The 14117-nt window shown below is 51.4% G+C and overlaps 2 protein-coding genes across 2 annotated transcripts; both read right to left on the bottom strand.

The window, feature by feature from the left end:
• Positions 1-4054: 4054 nt before the first annotated feature.
• F5J12DRAFT_145040 (uncharacterized protein) lies at positions 4055-5238 on the bottom strand. The gene is made up of 3 exons (XM_051738136.1): positions 4840-5238; positions 4677-4768; positions 4055-4619 (listed from the first exon to the last, which is right to left on the bottom strand). Exons 1-3 carry the CDS (start codon positions 5074-5076, stop codon positions 4121-4123), a joined length of 828 nt encoding a protein of 275 aa, XP_051599200.1. The 5' UTR covers positions 5077-5238; the 3' UTR covers positions 4055-4120.
• A 664-nt stretch (positions 5239-5902) lies between these two features.
• On the bottom strand, positions 5903-7323 carry F5J12DRAFT_722218 (uncharacterized protein; the record flags this gene model as incomplete). The annotated part of the gene is made up of 4 exons (XM_051741355.1): positions 5903-5960; positions 6021-6368; positions 6427-6638; positions 6703-7323. 4 exons carry the CDS (start codon positions 7321-7323, stop codon positions 5903-5905), a joined length of 1239 nt encoding a protein of 412 aa, XP_051599199.1.
• Between the last annotated feature and the right edge of the window lie 6794 nt (positions 7324-14117).

The following is a 14117-nucleotide window of genomic DNA, read 5'->3' as shown; positions in this document are numbered from 1 at the left end:
GTAGGTTGCTGAAAGTAATCCGTTTAGGTATCGTGTTTGGAGATGGTGTCACGAAACCTCGTACCACTTATGCACCTACCTGCAACTATGGCTATTCTCAAGGACATTTGGAGTCGCGGAGGAAAAAAATTGGGTGAGCAACACCAAAGCATCCGAGTTTTGAAGCTACCATCGCGTCTTGCTGAGGAACGCAGCACTCTTCCTTCTCTTCTTTGGTTCCGGCCTAAAAGACGTGAAAGCGACACAATTGGGTGTTAGCCTGCAGGACAAGTGCATAATTTTTCGAAAGAACGATGACCGTGAGGTCGTTTGAATAATAGTCGGACAAGATAACGCCATCTGCGTCGCAAATTGGAGCTTTCTTGGGGAATCACTCCAGCACAACGCGGTCCACTCCACAAAGTTACGATAATCTACGACCAAGACAAAAGGCTAGAAGGGCACTGACGAAGTCTTGAGATAATGCACTTGAGGAGTTGACTGTCCTACGTAACGGGACTTAGGTGCTACCACCACAAAGTCAATTTGAAAAAATCTCACACGCTCCCAGTCAGCTACCCTCGCAGTCATGGAGTGTAGTGAGCGCAACCTTCGCAGTCGGTGTCTAGCCTGACTCTATTTTCACCTCTTTAAAGCTCGCCTACCGTTGTCTCGTACGTCTCTTCGGCCTGCCACCAGGCTTTCTTATGCCTAATTCCACCTCGTTAGTTGACGATCTCGACTCTGCATGTTTCCCCCCCAGAAGTCGTATTCAAAGGCTCAGTCACCGTTCAAAGCGGCGATCCTAGACCAGGTCTCAGCGCATTTGCCATGGATGAAGGTCATCACCATGTTGTCAGACTACAATACTGAACCCAACCCATGCTCGCAACTGGGATCTCTTTCGATAAAGTTGGTACTCGGCGAGCTTCGGGCCAGGGACCCGATGTTAACTATCGGTTCACCCCGGCCGAGCTTTCGAGCCCGGGCAGTCCGCGGTCCGCGGCACGCCAAGACCCGCCCCCCCCTTACCCACGACAGCTCCGCACCCCATGGGGCCGAAGTCCGCGTGCGTACTCATTGTCACCTGACACGAACGGCGTCCTTACTATGTCCCTACATTAACTACTATGAGGGCACACGCGGAGCCAACGTATCGAACTTAATCAATACCATGCGTTGCAACTGATGCGTGCACAAGCAACCGAACATATTAGCTCAGCCGTCCGGAACTTGTGGGGTTTACCAAACGGTGGAGCAATACCTTCCCTTACTTATGCTTGTCGCCACACCATCAACAATATCCTGTTCCAGACGTTTGGAATGCAACTTCCGCTCTCGATAACCGGCCGAACGTTTGGCGAATTAAATAAATAAATTTCCGTGGCGACCTGTCTCTACCATAGTTGTTCAGCGGGGATCAATGTTCCATGTCAGAAAACGCACCCAAACTCAAATGGGCAGCTCTCTCAGTAGCCAAATGCCACGCTCTGCCAATGGCACGGGCGTTGCCATTCAGGCTCGTCAAATCGCGCTATCGTTCGATGAGACAGTCACACCTTGGACAGGATCCCTGACCCCGCATCACAACCTGCGGACCAATTAAGAATAGCTTCCTACCCCGATGAAAGAGCCAGGAGAAAATGACCCTTGATGTTTTCCTTTGTCGCCCCATCGGGGGTAATATTACTTTGATCACGTTATTCTACTTCTCTGCCCAGACTTTCTCCAGCAACTGCCGCATTGCAACATCTCTTCGGCGCCTTGATAACACGCCACTTCCACTACTATTGCTCATGATGGCTCATTAGCGTGGGTCTGAAGCAGTAACAAAGGAACAGGAACTCGGGCAAATTCCGAAATCTACGCTATCGCACGATTGTTCAAGCTGTAGACTTGGGCACCGGCCACTGCGTGGACGTATTAAAAGGGGTCCGTTCGCACTTGATATCCTCAGCAATTTGCTCTGATACTCGCGACTACTTGATTATCTCTCGTACGTGCTGCCTGTCTTGCACAGCCAAGTGGCAACGTTTGTCGCTCACTGAGCTTCATGTTGAACAGACACAACAATCTATATCAACATGTCTCCCAACAACGACAAGTGCAACTGCAACGTTGCTGGGTGGGTATTGTCGTGATTATCGAGGGTGTGCAAGGGTCGCTGATTAGTCCTTTTTCTTCTTTTCTTCTCCCCGCAGCTGCAACTGCAATGCCGGTAGCTGCACCTGCCAGCAGTAAACGCATCTCGCCCCTCTGAGCCAATATGACGGGGTTGCTGTAGGAGTTTCTGACGTATTGGAGAGAAAATTCTGGAAAACCGCAAAAAAAGATGTTGTCTTGAAGTTTGTATAAGTGCAATTCGATGTGTGTTCGGTGTAAACCTTCGAGGGATGCCGGTATCAACATGTCGCCGGACGCCTGGGCGGAGAGTGGTGTCTCCCTGTCGTTGCAGCCCTTCCCCCTCTGACTCCCTCCAAGTTCAGCCCGCGGCATAATAGGAGAAAATCGAGGACCTGCGTATATGTACAGAAGGAACTCGTTTCCAGAGCGGCCGATTCATTGACGTTGGGAACGCGTCCTTACTACTCTGAGTATACCAGCCTCGGACAAAACAAACAGGGCAGGAAATCTCGAGGGCCGCACGGTCGCACCATTTGTCATAAATGGGTCCGCGTCGAACGTAGGCGGTCGTGGTCTAGGGAGAGCTCACAACTAATCATAGGGCTGAAGGTAGCAAGATGTAAGGAACACAGTCTCAGACAGTGATGTTAAAGCAGGAATTTATCGTCGCTGATATGACTGCCTACATCCAATCACACGTAGCGAACAGAACGGACATGTTCAACCTGGTTTCCTCCTACTGGATGAATCTCTATCGCGCATTCCTTTGGAACTGTATTGAGCTGCCACACCAACGCGGCCTCCTGGATCATACGCACTGACTATGCGACTTCCGATACAGAACTGAGCGGATAAATCGAATTGTACGCTGGAGCTATACGAGGTAGTGATGGATCAACTTGCGTTTCGTGCTTCGACATGGTGAACCCGAGACGACCGTATTTTCAGGTATGTATGCTACGCCTGACATGCACCGGCATCTTCGAGTGCGTGGCGCTACAGGAAGGAACAAACTGCCCGACCGCGACGACATGAAGTCGCTAGAATCTGCGACTGAGTCACCGAAAGGTTACGTACCAGGTCCATATATCATAGTACATACTGACACACCGCCAGCTTGGCAGAATGAAGTCCGGAAGCTGCCATTCTAACCTCGTTGGTTTTGAAGGTGTCCTGGTCGATGGCCCGGCCCTCGGGTTGTTGCCAACCGGCCGAAACTGTCGTACAAGGTGTCCCTCTGCGATTCAAATGTAGAGGATTCGAGTGCACGTGTTTCAGAAGTAATGACTTGAATTGCCTCATTCAACACTACATGGGGCCCGTCGTTCCATTTGTTTATACTAACTCGGTGATTCGATGCGCCACTACGTATGAACTAACCCGGAAAACCATTGCAGCGCTAGCTTGCCCACCAGGATCTCCTGCTGCCTGGCTTTGGAGCATTGGAGTTGAATACCCATTCGGTTTGACTACTTATTCTCAGCGTTACGAGAAGTGTAGTTACATAAACGTGGGAAGTTTCCCTCCCGGAATTTTCTAAGGTGCGTCGTGCCATCCATCAATTGCTGGTAGGCTACTAACCCAGCCGAAAATGAGTTAGGTTTGCCAACGACATTGAGGCGGTCACGATAGTCAATATTCTGAGAGGCTACGTCGACTATTCCTGGCTGGAGAGGACTCCAGGCTTCTGTAACCATACTGATACCGTTTTGCAGTTCTCATATTGCGAAGCACTTTTCAACTTGATGATCCATGATTGGATCGAAGTGGTCGCCGACCAACCTATTGGATCTCCTGACTTTATTTGTGACGGGCCAGAACCAAGCTCACTTCGTTGCGCGGTTTGTCCTGAGAAGATGCTTCTGAGACGAAATAGTGGTAACTAACTGTACTGCAAACTTATGCCTGACTCAGGGACAGCTTATTGCGAACTCGAATTAATGTAAAATTACTTTCTAAGGGCTACACAAAAAAAGAAACAACGTCCACAGGTGCGTGTGCGAGTGCCTAATTACCGTTACATGATCATAAACACGCCAGCCGATGCCAAAGAAATAGTAAACATAATCGTGAAGTCGTACTTCACACCAAACTTCCCGCTTGCACCGTTGGCAGAGCCCCGCGTGTGGCCGTTAGGGTGAGGAGCCAACGGTACCGAACCGTTGGTGGCTGACAGAGCGGTCATATTCAAAAGCGTTCCGTTGGTGGTTGGCGTCAGGCCGCTCATCGCCGTCGCGATGGCTGACCAGTTTGCAAGAGCGAGTGCGGCGGCGGTATTTGGATCTGTAGGGACTGGTGGAAGTGCTCCGATTGGGCCTTTGCCGCTCCCTGGGACGGGTGGTACACCGGACGGGGTGCTTCCCGCGGAGACAGCAGAGGCGCTAGGAGGGATAGGGACAGGGGAGGGTGTTGCTGGCGCTGGTGGGTTGGGCGCAGCAGCAGCAGCAGGGGCGATAGTAAAGTCCCCGCTATACACCGTAAGTTGAAGCGGCTCGAGTACTACGAAGCACACGGTGCTGGTTACAAAGTAGCAGAGTCAAACCGAGGCTCTTGGACGACAGAGAAAAACTCACTATTTCGTGTTGTCTTTGACGTTTGTAGGAGCGGTCACCTGTGCCGATCCCGCCTTCGCGTTTACGTTTGAAGCGAGCGTGCTTACGAATGTCTATTCCCCCGCCATCCCATCACACGGCCATCGTCAGCCACCCGCTGCTGAGAGTGAAGGGGTAAACGTACGCTCATATTCTCCCACAGTTCAATGACCATCGGGCCCATCATGTCAGTGGTTGGGATCGTCCCGTCGTCACTCCAGGTTACGACTGCTGGTTGACCCGCCAGCCATACCGTTGATTGAACAGGGGTAGTTGGGAATATGTTCGCAGATACGAGCGGGAAAAGAAGATTAAAGGATATAACGACGAAGAGAAGTGGGGGGAGGAATGAAAAGGTTCGGCGGGCCGTCGTGGAGACCATTGTGCGTAGTTTCGTAGTGTTGGCGAGAGAGTGGACTGGTAAAGTAATGATAGTAAACGTAGATTGCAGACCCGCTGCAGCGAGGGGAACGATAGTTGCAGGTGGCGGGAAAATGAATGTGGTTCAGGTGGTGGATGTACTTGGAGAAGAGGCGTCGAGGGGAGACGAGAGATTTATATAGGGGGGGGAGATTGCTAGTGGCTGACACGGCCAAATACGGTCACGTGACTCAGAAATCACCAATTGCAGATCACGTGCATGAGATCAACGCGTCTGCCCGCCGGAAACACTCGTCCCGAATAGCAGAAATGAATGACTGGTTAATAACTTAACATACACGCAATGAAACTGGACTCGACAGAGATACCAATCTAAGTCTGATACTTACATACAGAAGAATCAACGAGATCGATAAAAGTGTCAAATTCGGGATCGTCAACGTTTAGTAGTGGGTACGGGTCAGGGGAATAGAGCAGTGCATACGGATCAAAAGGGGAAAAGTATCTGTATGGGGGGGGGACTAGCGTAGCGGAGGGGTAGGAAAAAAGTCAGCGCTCCAGAGCACCGACGAGCGAGTCTAATGAATTTCAGTTGGGCATATAGTATATTGTATAGAATGTGATCCAGAAAGCAAGGAGAAAGAGTGTGGCATGTAACAGATACAGAAACGAGAGGGAATTAGATCCGAGTCACAGCAACCCAGCAAAGGAAATAAGAAGCAACGGACAAGAGCAAGAGAAACGAGACCCAAAGTCCTTACATACGCGCAAAGTAAGCCAAGCACACAGTGCAGTCGACACTGGCATCACCATTGTCGTCGTCGTCGTCACCAAGTCACCCTCTCTTTTTCTCTCACTGGCCTCAACCAGATTTCGCCTGGTCGACTAATATGGACCATCAGCCTTCCTAATCGAGTAACAGTGAAAATAGAAAACGAAACACACCTCTTCTCTCTGATGACCCTCCAGATTCTTCTCCTCTCTACACCCTTCGCGATCCCCGTGATCGCCTCTGGACGGGGAGGAAATACACCAGGTCCACATCTCTCTTGCAAGTCGGCTAGTCCCTCTTGCGTCCCCTCCGCCTCAACGACGACGGTACCGTACCAGTTGGGATCAATGAAAACCCCGGGGAGACGGGGTATCGCGCGGCGTTCAGAACGCGGTATCAGGTGTGGGAAGTATTCGCGCAGGTGGGAGTGTACGCGGGAATGCTCGGTTGTTGCAGGCGCACGAATCTTGAACGACGATCTATGGACCCAAAGAACGACATCATGAAGCGCGCCATGAAGTCTGTTGTTTAGAGGGCAAGGTAAGTAATGCATTTGTAGAAAAGAACAGGAGATCTCACGTCTCAGCTTTCCCCCTCTCCTGCAACAACTGCAGGTTTTGTGCGATCTCTTGCCCCCACGGACTTATATCCACATAAACGATGGGGCTCGGTTGATTATCACCCGTGCTCTCGCCGGTCCGTATTACGCGGTGGAAGTACGAAGGTGGGAAGGCCAAACTATGGAAGTACGGAGATAGCTCGCCGAGAGATGAGTACTTATAATCGAGGTCCTGCAAGCATTCGACCGTCGTGTCAGTAAAACTATCCCACGATCCAAGGTAAGATAGGACATACCACCAAGTAATTTCCATCCCACACCATCCTCCCAATATTCCGCTCGTCACCAAGGGCGATATCCCACACTACGTCTCCCGCCCTTAACAGTTTCGCCACACCTGCGCCCGATCGTCGCAGCTCCGCCTCACATTCCTCCACACTGATATCTGATAGCCATGTCCCATCTGGCGAGGGCACGAACACCCGCAGTAATGCCGCACGGTTCGGGCGGAAAAGCGGTGAATGGAACGAAGGTCGCGGAAGGGGACATGCACAAGAGGATGTCCCAGACGAAGAAGACGAGCTTCCTCCTGAGGAAGACGTTGGGCGTGCGTGCCCGTCATGGTAGGGTGGTGAGCTTGAAGGTGGCGAAGCTGGACTCCTTTCATCTTTAGCTCGTGTAGCCTGATTAGTGCAACATCCACCGCACGTCCGCACATGCTCCTCTCTCAGTCGCGTGATCCACCTCGCCTCTGACTCCGCTTGTGCCCTCAGCCGTAGTACGACCTTAGTATATGCGCGTGTCGTCAACGCAAGTGAGAGCACATCGCTCAAACCCCGGGAGGCTCCCTTCGGCTGCGAGAGGTACGCATGCGCAAACCGTGCATAATCATGTGTGGGCATTGAAATACCACGCATATAGTTGTTGAGGTCCTGTTTTACTCGCGTCAGGGACGCGGAGAGAAAGGAGAATTTAAAACACACCCTTAATGTCAGCACGATCGGCTCTGCCCACTCAAAACCCCACCTGGCGTAGCCCACAGGTCGAAGGAACCGCTCCAGAATAACTTCCCTCAACTGTCTTGCATTGCTCTGGACGTTTTTCCCGTTTCCTCCGCGAGGAGCGGAAGAAACAACGGAATCAAACAAAGACCTGACTTTGCCCCGACTAACAGAGTATAGGGACAACCAGTCCCGGAACTCCAAATACTCCATCATCCGTGCAAGGAAATCCGCGTTCGAAAGGAATGGCTTTAATGGGAAATATACTTTGGGTCGCTCTTCCTCTACCTTCTCCAATACACCGTCGTCACCTTCCTTGTCGGCACTGAAACGGGATTCGCGAGCGGTCATCTCTGCCACGGCAGAAGGCGGAGACTTTCCGAGCGGCATCCCCCGGCGATACTGTCGGGAGGACTTGTATTCTTGCGGCTGACAGTTCGTATTGCCGGTGATAGCGTGCAACGAGTTTGCATGGTCATCCGAACTAGGGATGTACAAAGGCCGTGCGGGCGTGTCGCGCCCGTGAGCGGAGAGAGACCCATGCCCGTGTCCAGACGCAGACCCATGTCCATGATCAGATAGGGACCCATGCCCATGACCAGATAGTGAGCCCTCCCTTGTGACGACACGCACACCCTCGACCTTCGCAAATGGATCCGAATCTAACAGTGAACAGACCTGCCTCACACGATCCTCCTCACATCCACTCCGACGACGACCTGTTCTACCGCTTCCAGTAGCGTGGGCATTCACGTGTGCGCTTCCCATGACATGTGGGGGGGTAGGAGGCGGGGTATGTCGAACCTTGGTCAATACTTTCGGTTTATCCCTGTCCCTTGAGGACGCACTTTCGCCGCTCGCACTGCGTACGACCATTTTCTGCACAGGATTCTGCTGGGGAGTGCCTGAAAACCCTTGGGATCCATTGATCCCTGACACTCCTGACATGACGGCATCAAAAAAAGAAGCAGTAGAAGGGGCTTTGTGCAACTTCGGATCCTTTACGCTGGAGTTCGGATCGAGAAGGGGATTGGTGCGTTCGGCCAACGGAGAGGGAAAATGTGAAGGATATGCCGGTCCCAGTCCAAATGGCTGGAAAGGTGTGAAGGGATTATACATGGATCCGTACGCGGGGTTGTACAAGTTGAGGTTGAACGATGGCGTGAACGCATTAGGGTACGCCGAGGGGCAGAAGGACGTGGGAGGATACGGAGCTGTTGGGAAAAAGCCCGGACTAGAATATGGAGATGGGACATCATTGGCAGTCGTTGAAACGTGGCGGGGAGGATTCGAGCGGACGTTCGCATTACCATTCAACTCAGCGCTCGCAACCGTGGGAGAAGGATACCCATTGAGAGGGGTTTTGTTCCCTCGGGACTCTGAGCTCGAAGTCCTCCGGTGGGTGTAGGAAGGCGTATGGCCATTCGATAATTGCTGCTGGGCCTGAACCTGATTGTTGTGTGCCTGGGCCTGTGTGATGCGTTGGTGATGCTGAGGCTGTTCCAGGTGGTTGGCCACACGCGGCTCTGGATCTCTCGTGGTAGGCACGGGTGTCTTCCTACCGGCACTTGTCGTCGATTGCGTTGTCTTCCTTCCAGTAATCGAGATCCTCATCCCATTCGTCGTCTTTCCAACCCGCTCGTTCGTAGCGTTTTCATGTGTTTTCGAATTCATTTTCTCGTCTGTCATAAGAGCTGTCGTCGTCATCGTCACAGCAGACATAGCAACAGTAGTCTGAAGCCTTTGAGCGGAGATTGGAGGAGAGGAACGCGAATTTAGAGGAAGTGAACGCGAAGTTGGAGGTGGAGACCGCGAAAGCGACTTTTGAGGTGGTGCTTGTGGCGAGTGAGAACGTGCAAGTGGAGACTGAGATCGTTCAATGACAGATAATGCGCGTGTCGCTCTTCCGACCACCTCGCCGTCCTTCGCCTATCGCATCGTATTTATAAGTACCGGTCCAAAACAACCGAAGCGAATGGAACCAGGTACAAATGGCATGTACCCATTCGATTCAGATCGGGTGGGGTGGATGTGAGGCGCAACATTCAGTACGGTCGAGTTTGGGGTATAGAATGGTGCAGGCGCAACGTCAAATAAAATAAACATCGACCGCCGCGTCCATGGAGTAAGCAGAGAGCAAGATGGGGAATACGTGAGCACCGAAACAAGGTCATCATTCACAGACATACCACCCGCTTTACACCGCTCAGCCACTCGGCCACGTCAATCACCGGCTTCCTTTTCGACGTGTCCGTTGCCTGTTTTCCGTTGGGAATATCTTTGACTGGCTGTTTCCCATTGGCCGCATCTGCTGTAGCTGGTCGGATATTTAACCCGTCCGCGATCTGTGTTCCATTCGGCAAGTCGCTTCGTCGAACCGAAAGACGCCCACGTCCTTCGCGTATGTCGATCACCTAACAGGGTTAAATGAGAAGCATGAGCAACCAGTTACAAGATGGAAGGTGTTTGAAGTCAGCTCCGAAGACTTTTAAAAACGGTAGTCAGGCCACGACGGCTAGAAAAACGAAAAAAGCCACTTTGAAGTTGGCGACAGCTGATTGGCAATGAAAGAAAACCGACATGTGGGACATAACCAAAAATGGAAGAAACGTAATGATGTGAAAAGGTGAAGAGTAGACAGAAGGTGTAAGATGCGAAGCAAGTGGCTTCCTTACCTTGGAAAAGAGACTCCCATTTCCATTCCTAGACGTCTTCGAGCCTTTCCGTGTCGGCTTTGCGTCTTTGGCCGGGGTAAGCGCTTCAGGTTGAGGTTGGGCGCTGGGCGTTTTCAGGCCTAAAGCAACCAATGCCGGACGAAAATATAAGCTCAGTTAGGTTGAACTGAATATGACATCACAAGACACCACCGTACCTTCAACACCCTCTCTGCGCTTACTTGGCGCGTGTTCTGCGTGCGTACCCTCATTCTTCATATTCGCGTTAGCCTGCTGGCAAGGGTCAGTAAAAACACTTCTAAAAGGAGACCGTCGCCCAACGCATACCACTCGCTCGTTCCCATTTGTGATTGCGTCTACCTGCACACCGGAATCGCATACTCGACCCTGATGATCCTCCAAAATAGAAGACATCCGATGGCGGGGAGGATTTGCGTTGCTTGCGTTGAGGCCATTGAAGATGATGGAGGATCCGGAGGTGGCGTTGGATTTGGTAACATCCTCAGTCTCCTTCTTTGGCATGTCTTCATGTCGCGAGACCCGCCGGACTGGCTCGGTGGTGTCAGACGGTTTCAATCCTCGCCCCTGAGCCATCCGAGCCTTTTGCGCGTTTGAGAGGTATCTATTAGATTTGACCAGCGCTGCACCTGCTACATGTCAGCGTCAATGACTCATGTTGCCACTTCGCCGGAGGGACGCACCTGGCGCCGAGCTGTGTTTCAGCTTTTCCGAGGGTGTGGGCGGCTTCGCCTCCTGAGAATTATCTGCCAACGGGGAGTCTATGAACCGAAGGAGAGCTTGCCAGTCTACATCGACATCAAGAGAGCTGTGTAAAAGGGTGGTATCAGGAAGTGAGACGGTATTGGAGCCGACAGCGGAACCATTGTCTTTAGGCTGTCCGGGCTGCGATGGCGACGAGACATGTGCTATTTCTGATTCGGGCTCCTTGCGAGACGAGATTGAGTGTGAAATACGAGAAGGAAAGAGAGGAGGCAACGAAGGAGGTGCATCGCTGGACGAAGACTTTTTGCTGGGAATGTCCGTGTCTGCTACGGATGACTTGCTCGGAGTAGTTTTTCTGCGGAGGAAGCCAGGCATGTCGGAGAGTTCAAGGAAGGTCACTGACCATCCCACTACGGAGGAGGAGTAGCGGAAAAAACGAAAAGGGCAACCGAGCGGTCTGGAAATATACGAGAGAAGAAAAGAAAAAAAAAAAGCAATGCCAGCGCCCCTCCTCCCCGCAACATGGACAATACAACCCAGTCAGTCGTACACGATCATATCTTCGGCATCGTTTCCATTCGCTCGATCGGGGACATGTCTATATTTGGAAATCAATCCCTCGGCACGTTCTCGGTCACGTTATGCTTGATTTAGATGGCCCGCCCTGGGCCCTTCAGATGTCATTAGACTATTTTTGCCAGGTTGCTGCCCTGCCTCGACCTGGGGGCCTGGTTTCAGGAGGTAGGTAGTAGGGAACAACTGAATATCCAGCAGAATATGTATCATCCAACAAGTTCAGTTAACGCCGTGGTTATCGACGGGCCGTGCGTACGCAACGTGTATAACGCATGTGCGCCTGCTCAATGGGTTGACACCGTGTGAGTGGGTTTTTTTTCCTACTCTCGATCGACGCTCGCTTAGGTTTGCTCCATTGGAACCGGCTAGTCTAACCTAATCGCTTGTATATGTCTCCACCATACGTCAGTTCCTCGTCGGACATAGAATGGCGCTATGTCTGTAAACAAAAACACAACAACACATTGCACAGGCATGGTTGGGGACGAGGAACGTGTACTAAATAAGCGGATTAACGCTTTTACCCCTCCAGTCCAGTCAGCAAGGATAAAAGCGGAGTCTATCACATGTACTAATTGTATTCCCGCTTGGCAGCGCCTCGTTGTTTGGGCGCTCTCCGACCTCTCCGAACACTTCAAGGTTAGCTCGGCTAACCTGTCCGCTGATTTCATTTACTACAGAATCCCTTGAGATCTCTCGAATCTCGATGCGGCCAACCTCCGTGTAAGCACAGGTAAGCACCCGGCCAAGGCCACCTCCGTTCAAACTTACAGGCTCAACACTCGTTCCCCGGAAGCTTCCTACTTTAACCGTTATTGCACCTTCTCGATTGACTGATGGAACCACCTCAGACACGTCTAGAACCAGCCCAGCAGCGCCGACGAAGGCACTTCGGACACTTACTCGGCTACCCGAGTACTCCAAGTCTCCAACGCACCCACGTATATCTATATGAACCACTGTTTAACTTGCGCCCATACTGCTTGCGCCATGATACGATATATACACGTGCCTTCCTTCCATCTGCAAGTTACTCGATACAAACTATCCTAGAACAAGGTTCCAAAGTCCAGACAATTTGACCGGCCATCACAATGCGCTGCGCACGGTTTTTCCTCGAATGAGATCGAGAATGTTCAAAGTGTGCTGGATCAAGTGACGTGATCACCTAATGTCTCCATGCTGACCTCTGCTGACCTCCACCTCTTCAGCGCTCCTTCCAAGTATAGTAACTTTATTTGCTTGTGTTTTTGCAGATTTCATTTTGACTGGATTGTTATGGTGCCCGACCTCTTCATAATAACGTATGTAAGTACCTCAAAAGTGTGGTTCAATCACTAATCCGTACGTACGTCGGTCGCCCTAACATCCGCCGTCATCAACGAGATTATGCAAGGGCACACCCGTTTGGCTGGAACAATCTCCGTCTGAGCAAGTCGCAACACATACATGGTGCACTTGTCGCACACATTCCAGCGTGCCCTTGGTGCGACCTGTCGTATCACGTTACAGCAGTAGGTCGGCAGTGGGAAAAAAGAACATTCCCGTGTATGAGATAACGAATGACTTTCGGAAGTGAAAAACTGCGGTTGGTCTGTCTCTCTCGGTCTCCCTGCCCGTAAAATATACCCTAATAATGCAGTGCTATTGTATCAACATCAACTGTCGGAGTCTCCTCGGCAGGACACAAACAACCAGTACTTACTCCCAATCCGGATCAATCAGCCGGGTGAAACCTCTCGATATCCCAAACAACCTGCCGTTGTAGGCACACACACCGCACTGCATGGGTGATCCCATCAAATAATCCCCACCCGTGCTACGCACAGGGCGTTCTCGAGAAGTCAGGGCAAAAGAGAAGCACCAAAAGCACCTGATTACGACCCTAGATTCACCAGGCAACTCCGGTGATTCAGCTGCATATATATCCGTCCCATGCGGAAGACGATCCAATATTATCTCTACCGGTGGTGATCCGTGCGATTACACATGCGATGCGGACGCGAATGACCCTGTCGAGAGTTACGAGGAACAGATAAGGTACAAAGAAACGAGGAGAACCTGGCAACATATGCAAGAGAAAACAATCCACCTTGTCCATAACCTCGACCGTCTTCCTCGTCTTTGCATCGTCTCCATCATACCTTTTGTCCCCGAGGATCGAGAGAAGTTGCTTGAACAAGATCTTTGTTTTTCATATATCCCCCTGTCTTCCGCGGGGAGTGGGGGAAGGGTGGCTATGTAAGTACGAAGGGAACGGTAGTCATATTACGACATATCGATGGAAAGAAAGCGGCCTGGATCTGCCACAACATACCTTCTCCCCCAACTCCATTAATGGTTCATTTTGGGGCGTCCTTACTCATCAGCCTTCCAACATCAGTCAACTAATTCCCCTCCCCAGGAACCATTTGTCTCCGGACTCGGAAGTTTTCAGCTTGCCTATCGCATTCCGGATGCTGGTTTGTAACTCATCGCCAGTCGTAGATGATTCATCAATTCTGGGGTTGATTGTTGAAGATGACGTGAAATATTTCTGTTGATTGACGCCGAACACAGAGTCTTCACCATCCCCTCGACCAACATTGCTGACCATCCAGCCCTAAGCGTCCCATCCCTTTCTTCCTACCAACCGTATGATCTTTCTTATCTTTCTCTTCCCCTCTCTCTTTTTTCTTTTAGCGGCTCCTTATCCTGCTGTTCGTTCTCCCAACCTTATCAGCCGCGCCATTGCTC

Source organism: Pisolithus orientalis, assembly GCF_024613125.1.
Source record: "Pisolithus orientalis strain OTSU chromosome Unknown F5J12scaffold_17, whole genome shotgun sequence".
In the NCBI taxonomy this organism is placed as follows: Eukaryota; Fungi; Basidiomycota; class Agaricomycetes; order Boletales; family Pisolithaceae; genus Pisolithus; species Pisolithus orientalis.
The sequence above is the reverse complement of the archived record's forward strand: the minus strand, read 5'-3'. Positions and strand labels throughout refer to the sequence as shown.